At 47.0% G+C, this 9,605-nt stretch overlaps 1 protein-coding gene across 1 annotated transcript in view; it reads left to right on the forward strand.

Moving 5' to 3' along the window:
* Window positions 1-9,057, forward strand: part of IFI44L (interferon induced protein 44 like) — a 20,480-nt gene extending 11,423 nt beyond the window's left edge. Inside the window, 2 exon segments of the mRNA XM_075068268.1 lie at window positions 1,706-1,803; window positions 8,869-9,057. Coding sequence (XP_074924369.1) covers window positions 1,706-1,803; window positions 8,869-9,057 — 287 coding nt within the window.
* The last annotated feature ends 548 nt before the right edge of the window (window positions 9,058-9,605 follow it).

Here is a 9,605-nt window from a genome sequence, read left to right on the forward strand (position 1 = left end):
GAGATTGGAGAGAAACCTGGTTGCACGTCTGGTCCCTCTGAGCCCCCAGAGTGAACAACAACCAAAAACTAACAGCACACACAGAAACTTCCCTCCCTCAAGATTTGAAAGTATCCTGTCTCCTGATTAGTTCTCTGGTCAGGTGACAGCCAGGCTTACTGAACTTGTTAACCCTTTATAGTCAAAGAGATATAAAGTACTTCTGTGCTATTAACTTTTCTTATCTATTTATGACAATTTTATTTCAAAATACCTGTCAGTAAGTGTGTCTGTAATAATACAGACGACAAAGAAGATTCAGGAAATGTTTTTTGACAAATAGATTCCTTACTAGGCATATTAATACAGAACTCTGAGTAATAATTCATTTAAACTATAGTACAGAACCATATTTCCCACACCCCTCAGAAGCAGTGCAAAGGCTTTGGGAAGTCAGGGGTAACAGAGGAGCTGACAGAGAGGGAAGTGATTGCTGGGAAGGAGCCTGGATATGAACTTGAAGTATTTTTGGGTATGGGTGGGAAAAGTATGGAAAAGGTTTTTTTGGGGAGGGAGGAGGACAGGAAGGGATTGTTAGGGAGCAGACCCTGGCTGACGCCTCGCCTCCCCCATTCAGTCAGGCATATCTTTCTCTGTCTCTATGTGTCCCTCCATCCCCACTCAGACACCCATGCCTCTATCCCCATGTGGCTCTTCACCACTCCCCCTGCCCCAGTGTGTCCTCCCTCAATAGCCCTTATGAACCCCAGTCTGTCTCCCATAGCCCCTGTCTCCTGATGTTACCCAACAGGCACTGTGAAGAAGGCAGGCTCCTTCTTTTCCCTGTCAAAGCTGGTGCTGGCCAGGAGTGGCTGCTGTGTTCTAGCTCCACAGCACCTTCTGTTGTGCAAAAGGTGGAACTGCAGTAACTTTTCAGTAGAAACTGTTTTCTGGAAAAATATATATTTTTTTAAAATATGTGCTGGAACATGAATATGCGTGCATGTAGTGGCAGTGAATTCCCCCAGGAGTAAAGGCTTCTAGGAATACATCTTACCAGGAAATATTCACTTTGATTTCATTAATAACTTTAAAAATACATATAATCCAAGGCAATAAAACCTTCTAAAAAAGGAGTAGAGGTAACATTGTTTCATTTAGCAGCTGCCGTGGAGATGGGATGCAACAAAAAGTGAAGAGAACTGAAGAATGGGAGTCTTATGCTTGCAAATGCCAGTTTACACCGTTAGCTCTTGTGATTGTGTTTGGACACAACACCTAGGGCCTGATTTTCTCCCTACATGATATGAGTCACTTCCATAGGAGGGAATAGACAAAGACATAACCTATGGGGGTAAAAGCAGGCCCCAGTTGTGCTATTGAACTCAGCTAGGTATGTCACGTTTTCTGTGCCCCTTGTTTGGAGTAATTGAATTCGTTGCACTGAATCTCAGCCCTGGCAATCTTCCCAATAAGGTGAGTGAGTCATTAGGTGTGTTGTCAACTGTACTGGGGGAATAATAATCATTTTGCTTAAAAAGCATCTTCTCATCAAGACAATTGGGGTGCTGTCCAATAACTGTTCAATTAATATTAGTTTAATAATCTTTATTTTTAATGTTGTTGTGCAAAACCAAAACACTTTCACCTTATGTAAGCAGAAGCAGCTGCAATGAAGAACTGATGGGAAATTAGGTGTAAAATCTTACTCATTTTTTTGGTACAGGGATCCCACAACTGGTTTTGCTAACTAAAGTGGATGAAATTTGCTCTACTCTTGAAGATGTCAAGTGTGTGTACAATAGCAAAGCTGTTGAGAAACAGGTAAAGTATGATATTGTTGACTGTGGTGCTACATATTAACTCAGTTGCCTTGAACAAATCAAGGTATTGCGATATTTTACTTCTGCAATACTTGCATCCCCCACACATTCCTACATACATTCTCATTCTGGTCTTGTAGGCACAAGCTGAAAATATAACTAAATTTAATACTTCAGGTTTTGGTTACCTCTGAAGAATAAAACTGTATAATAGCAAAAGATGGAGGGCAGGTCTACACTACAGCTGGGATTGATGCTCTGAGATCGATCCACCAGTGGTCCATTTAGCGCGTCTAGTAAAGACCTGCCAAATCAACAGCAGATCGCTTTCCAGTTGAAGAGTAAGATAAGTTGATGGGAGATTTTCTCCCATTGACGCCTCGTGGTGTAGACCCCACAGTAACTCGACCTAAGATATGTCGACTCCATAAATAATGTAGCTGGAGTTGTGTAGTGTAGGTCAACTTACCACAGTAGTGTAGACAAAGCCAGAGATACCAGAAACCTCATGAAAAATTAAGGGCCTGATTCTTTTGCCGAACCCCACTTCATATAAAGGAGCTGGAGTCTGGCCATAACTGACCAGCTGCAAATTTCCCCTGGTGTGAATAGCTGTAAAACTGGGGGGGCAGGGGGGGCGGGGGAAGACAGAGTTTCTGCACCAACTAGCCTCTCCATCCTGGCATTGGAGACACTTCAGGGGAGGAAGGAAGTGGAAGGGGGCCCTGTTCTGTTGGCTTCTATCTTGCGTAGATATTCACTCCTGCGCAAATTGCTTGTAAAATGCTGTCATTCTGCTTTGGTAAAATTTTACACCTACTCTGCACTCTCTTTACACAGTCATAAATGCTAGCACAAGGTGGAAAGTTGTGGAAAATCAGAGGCTGGTGGTGGTTTGCACTTCCCCCGTACTGAGGGTGGCCTGGGGCTGATTCAGCCATCAGCAATTCTCATAGGTATTTAGACACATAACTTCACTGATTTCAATGGGAGTTAGGTGCCTAAATACCTTTGAGGAATGTGGCCCAAGTGGCCATCTCCCAGTCAGGCATTGCCAAGAGGAATAGCCAACTCTATGCCATTTGAAGACTTCCCCACCTGGGGAATCCTTAGCTTAGGACAGAAGTTCTCAAACTCTGGGTCCAGACCCCAACGTGAGTCACAACTCCGTTTTAACGGAGTTATTGGGGTAGCGCTAGATTTGCTGGGCCCCAGGGTTCAAGCCCAAGGGCTTTAGTCCTGGACAGTGGGGCTCAGGCTGCAGGCTCTGTGCCTTGGTCTGAAGCCCTGGGGATTCAGCTTTGCCTTCCCACCCAGGGCAGTGGGGCTTGGGCAGGCTCAGGCTTCGGTCACCGCTCCTGGGGTGTGTAGTAATTTTTGTTGTCAGAAGGGGGTTGTGATGCAATGAAGTTTGAGAACGCTTGGCTTAGGAGATATGATTGCTTTCTATGGGGGAAGGGCTGTCAGAGAGCTGAGTGCACCTCCCTGACTCTGTGGGCTGGCCTCAGTGTGAACCATTGTCTAGGGGTTCACCACAGCAAGGCAGAGCTCTGCCCTGGTCCCTCCCTGCCTCTGAGATACGCCCCATACTCCTGCATTTCACACCACACTGGGTCAGGATGTGTGCGGGAGCGTGGTTCTGGAGAAGCTGGCTTGTGTCAGTTTTATACCAGCGAAGAGCTATTCTCATCAGAATCTGAACTGCCTAGCTCTGACCAAAATCCAGTACAAAGGAGCTGGATTGGTATAGAGAATGCATCTCCCTGTATCTATAGAGGCCAAATATCAATTTTAGTGGAATTATACCAGAGATGAATCCTTAGGGGTGTTCTCTCTAGATCAGTGGCTCTCAAACTTATTTTTTTGTGGATCACTTGAAAATCGCTGAGGGTCTCAGTGGACCACTTAATGATCTTTCCAGATGTTTTTTGTACTGTTAGCTAACTATTGTAAAGCGCTTTGGGAAAAAGTGCTATATAAAAAAAACCCCTTAATTTACATTTTTTTGTTCTACAAATAAAAGCACACAATGCATATTTTAATGTCAGTAGTCTGACCATTCTAATATGATGGATGTGCCCTCTCTCCCCCACTGTCGCAGCCCCCTAGCTGGTGCTGGGAAGGAGGAGGGTCTCTCCCTTTCTCCTCCACTGCAGCAGCCCCCAAGCTAGGGCCGAGAAGGTGGGGGTATCTCCCCCACCACAGCAGCCACAGAGCTGAGGCTGGGAAGGAGGGCTGTCTCTTCCTGGCAGCTGCAGCCCTGAAGCTGGGGAAAGTCGCCCCTTTCTCTGGCCACTGCAGCCCTACACAGCCCAAATTCCATCCACCCCCTCTTCTTACCCCATTGCCACCTCCCACCTATCCTCTATTTCCCCCAAGCGAAGCCCCCTATTCCCTCCTGTGCAGCTTCAGTAATTAGGTGTGTGGCCCTTCATTTTGTTGTGTGCAGCCGCCAAGGCACGCACCTTAGAGGGAACTATCTGTGGACCACCTGAATGGAGCTTACAGACCACTTGTGGTCCATGGACCACAGTTTGAGAACCTCTGCTCTAGATCATTATGAAGGAAAAATAGCCCTGTGTTCTAGATATCACCTCTGAGATTAAATAGAGGATTTTGGCCTCAGTTTACGCAGTCAGTTTCTATCAGTGAATTTGCTAAAGATGAATAAAATAAAGTGAATATGGCCTTTAACTGTAGCTGCATCAAAGGGTACGTCTACACTACGGGATTATTCTGATTTTACATAAACCGGTTTTGTAAAACAGATTGTATAAAGTCGAGTGCACGCGGCCACAGTAAGCACATTAATTCGGCGGTGTGTGTCCATCTACCGAGGCTAGCATCGATTTCCGGAGCATTGCACTGTGGGTAGCTATCCTGTAGCTATCCCATAGTTCCCGCAGTCTCCCCCGCCCCTTGGAATTCTGGGTTGAGATCCCAGTGACTGATGGGGCAAAAAACATTGTTGCAGGTGGCTCTGGGTACATGTCGTCAGGCCCCCTTCTCCCTCCCTCCCTCTCTCCGTGAAAGCAACGGCAGACAACCGTTTCACGCCTTTTTTCCTGGGTTACCTGTGCAGATGCCATAGCATGGCAAGCATGGAGCCTGCTTACCTCAATGCAGCAGTCATGAACATTGTAAACACCATGCACATTATTGTTAAGGGCACTTTCATGGAACTTTGTGACTTGCTTTCCCCTGCCCTGAAACGCCATAATACCAAGATGAGAGCAGCCCTCACAGTTGAGAAGCGAGTGGCAATAGCCCTCTGGAAGCTTGCAACGCCAGACAGCTACCGGTCAGTCGGGAATCAATTTGGAGTGGGAAAATCTACTGTGGGGGCTGCTGTGATGCAAGTAGCCAAAGCAATCATTTAAGCTGCTGCTACGAAAGGTTGTGACTCTGGGAAACGTGCAGGTCATAGTGGATGGCTTTGCTGCAATGGGATTCCCTAACTGTGGGGGGGCGATAGATGGAACCCATATCCCTATCTTGGCACCGGAGCACCAGGGCACCAGTACGTAAACCGCAAGGGGTACTTTTCAATGGTGCTGCAAGCACTGGTGGATCACAAGGACATTTCACCAACATCCACGTGGGATGGCCAGGAAGGGTTCATGACGCTCGCGTCTTCAGGAACACTACTCTGTTTAAACGGCTGCAGCAAGGGAATTACTTCCCAGACCAGAAAATAACAGTTGGGGATGTTGAAATGCCTGTAGTTATCCTGGGGACCCAGCCTACCCCTTGATGCCATGGCTCATGAAGCCATACACAGGCAGCCTGGACAGTAGTCAGGAGCTGTTCAACTACAGGCTGAGCAAGTGCAGAATGGTGGTAGAATGTGCATTTGGCCGTTTAAAGGCGCGCTGGCGCACATTACTGACTCGCTCAGACCTCAGCCAAACCAATGTCCCCATTGTTATTGCTGCTTGCTGTGTGCTCCACAATCTCTGTGAGAGTAAGGGGGAGACCTTTATGGCGGGGTGGGAGGCTGAGGCAAATCACCTGGCCGCTGATTACGCGCAGCCAGACACCAGGGCGATTAGAAGAGCACACCACGGAAGTGGTGCGCATCAGAGAAGCTTGAAAACGAGTTTCATCACGGGCCAGGGTACGGTGTGACTGTTGTGTTTGTTCCCCTTGATGACCCCCCCCCCCCCTTGATTGACTCATTCCCTGTAAGCAACCCACCCTCCCCCTTCGATTACAGCTTGCTTAAGGAAATAAAGTCACTATCGTTTAAAATCATGTATTCTTTAAAAAATCATGTATTCTTTATTAAAAGATTATAAAAAGAGGGAGAGAACTGACAAGGTATCCCGGGTGTGGTTTGGGGAGGAGGATAGGAGGGAAGGAAAAGGCCACTAAAAAAAATTTCAAAGTAATGACAGCCTTTTGGTTGGGCTGTCCACGGGGGTGGAGTGGGCAGGTGCACGAAGCCTTCCCCACGCGTTCTTACACGTCTGGGTGAGGAAGATATGGAACATGGTGAGTGAGAGGTGTGGTTACACAGGGGCTGCAGCGGCACTCTGTGACCCTGCTGCTGTTCCTGAAGCTCCACCAGACGTCGGAGGATGTCAGTTTGATCACGCAGCAGCCCCAGTTGCATCCTGCCACGCATCTTCCTGCCTACACCTCTGATCTTCCTGCCGCCACCTCTCTCATCTCTTCCTCTTCCTCTCGTTGTCCCTCCTGTCCTCACGTTCACTGGCATCTTTCCTGTAATTTGATACCACGTCCTTCCACTCATTCAGATGAGCTCTTTCATTGCGGGTTACTTCCATGATTTCCGAGAACATTTCGTCTCTCGTCTTTTTTTTCCGCCGCCTTATCTGAGATAGCCTTCGGGATGGAGTAGGGAGGCTTGAAAAATTTGCAGCTGCATGAGGGAGGTAAAAAAGGGAGAGAAGTATTTAAAAAGATACATTTTACAGAACAATGGTTATACTCTTTCACAGTGAACAACACTATTCACACTTACATAGCACATGTGATTTCACTACAAGGTCGCATTTTGCATCTTAATATTGAGTGCCTGCGGCTCTGGTGTTAGAGATCTCACAGACGCAGGTCCGGGCAGCAGAATTCAGCTTGCATGTGGCCATGGTAAGCCATTGTCTTTCGGCTTCTGCAGCCTTCATATAACACAGTGCCCTCCTTTCCCAAATACCAAGCAAAGCCCGTTCAGTGCTGCTTCTTTCCTGTTAACATGCAGCAGCAGAAACCACCCCCCATCCATTCTCTGGGATGAACCTTTACCCCTCCCCCCCCACCCATGGCTGGTATCATGGAAGATCACTGCTAATCACCCCTTCCCCCCCACGCATGGCTGGTATCAGGGAAGATCCCTGCTAGCCAAATGCGAAAAAGCTCAGCGCCATACCCCCCCCCCCTTCCCCCCGCTTGGCTACCTGCAAGGAAGGATTTCTTTTAAGCAACAGGCAAACAGCCCAGTAGGAATGGCCATCTCTGTCCCCTTAATTAAATTCCTGAATTTCAACCAGGTTACCATGAACGATATCACTCTCCTGAGGATAACACAGCGAGATAAAGAACGGATGTTGCTTGAATGCCAGCAATCACCGGGACCATACGCAGCTAGGCTTTGTCATGCAATGATACCAGATTACTTGCTACATGCATGGCGTGGTCAAGTGTCCTACCATGGTGGACGGAATAAGGCTGCCTTGCCCAGAAACCTTCTGCAAAGGCTTTTGGAGTACCTCCAGGAGAGCTTCATGGAGATGTCCCTGGAGGATTTCCGCTCCATCCCCAGACATGTTAACAAACTTTTCCAATAACTGTACTGGCCGCGAATGCATCCCAAGTCCTCAGGGCAAATCAATCATTAAAAAACGCTTGCTTTTAAACCATGTTTTATATTTACAAAGGTACACTCACCAGAGGTCGCTTCCATGGCTTCATTGTCTGGGCTAGTGGCTTGGGAGGGCTGGGAGGGTAATTCCGTCTGGGTGAGAAAAAGCTCCTGGCTGTTGGGAGAATGGAGTGCTGTGTGCTCTCTGCAAGCTCGTCCTCCTCTTCCTCCTCCTCATCTTCCCCGTCCGCAGAATCCTCAGCCATGGCTGAGATTACCACCCCCACCTCGGAATCCACGGACAGGGTGGGGTAGTGGTGGCGGACCCCCTAGAATTGCATGCAGCTCAGCGTAGAAGTGGCATGTTTTCGGCCCTGCCCCGGACCTTCCGTTTGCTTCTTTGGTTTTCTGGTAGGCTTGTCTGAGCTCCTTAACTTTCACTCTGCACTGCACTGAGTCCCTGGTGTGGCCTTTCTCCATCATAGCCTTGGAAATTTTTTCAAATGTTTTTTTCATTTGTCTTTTGGAACGGAGTTCTGTTAGCACAGAATCCTCTCCCCATATAGCGATCAGATCCAGTACCTCCCGTGCGGTCCATGCTGGAGCTCTTTTTTGATTCTCAGGAGACTGCATTGTTACCTGTGCTGATGAGCTCTGCGTGGTCACCTGTGCTGGTGAGCTCTCCACGCTGGCCAAACAGGAAATGAAATTCAAAAGTTTGCGGGGCTTTTCCTATTTACCAGGCCAGTGCATCCGAGTTCAGATTGCTGTCCAGAGCGGTCACAGTGCTGCACTGTGTGATACTGCCTGGAGGCCAATACCATCGATTTGCGGCCACACTATTCCTAATCTGATATCGTAATACCAATTTCAGCGCTACTCCTCTCGTCGGGGAGGAGTACAGAAACTGGTTTAAAGAGCCCTTTATATCGATATAAAGGGCCTCGTTGTGTGGACGGGTGCAGCGTTAAATTGGTTTAACTCTGCTAAAATCGATATAAACCTGTAGCGTAGACCAGGCCAAAATGTAGTTGCTACTTCAGTGGCAGGATGGGTATGATGTGAAAGTAGTTATGCCTTCAATATAAGAAAGTTTAAAGAACTAAAATATCTTCCACTTTTAATCTCACCAAACAGTATCTGTGAAAATTCTTGAAGCTTTTGCTTAGCTTCCTCAAGGAACAGAAAGATTGAAAAATAGTCGGGGAGCTCTTTAATATAATCCATGTTGTGCCCTTTCTACAGAGGCGGATAACTGCAGAGAAACTTGGAATCCCTCTTGCTCAAATTGTACCTGTTAAAAACTACTGCTCCGAGTTGGATCTTTCATGCGATGTTGACATCCTGTTACTTTCCGCCGTGAGGCAGCTTATACGTTTAGCAGAAAGCTACCTTGACAATTTCCCTTTTGAAAAGCCAAAGGAAGAGCTCTAACCTTATGTTTACCTGTGATGCTGGATATTTTATGTGTTAACCTTTTAAAAATCCTGACATCAGAAGTCAAATCTGTTGCTGCCCTGAGCAGATGCAACTCCATTGACTTGAGTGGAGTTGCACTTGCTTATGACAGTGGTGAATTTGGCCGAACGGTTCGATATCTTGTTATTGCCTACATAAGATTAATGGTATTTTTGCATGCATCAAAGGAAGAATAGATTCTCCAGCTTTCAAGGTGGTATCCCTTTTATTGAACATTCCACATTCTTACTCTTCTCCTAACCTTCCAATCAGAGACAGCTCTTTCCACTAAAAGAATTATTTGCATAAATCTTTTAAGAAGTTGCCTTCCTCCATATGCATCCGACGAAGTGGGTATGCACCCACAAAAGCTCATGCTCCAATACGTCTGTTAGTCTATAAGGTGCCACAGGACTCTTTTCTGCTTTTGCAGATCCAGACTAACAAGGCTGCTCCTCTGATACCTTCCTCCTAGTAGTTCATGCGAGTTGCTTGCTGCTGGTGCTAGTTGCTGTGCATTCAAT

This window comes from Chelonoidis abingdonii, chromosome 7, assembly GCF_003597395.2.
Source record: "Chelonoidis abingdonii isolate Lonesome George chromosome 7, CheloAbing_2.0, whole genome shotgun sequence".
Taxonomy (NCBI): Eukaryota; Metazoa; Chordata; order Testudines; family Testudinidae; genus Chelonoidis; species Chelonoidis abingdonii.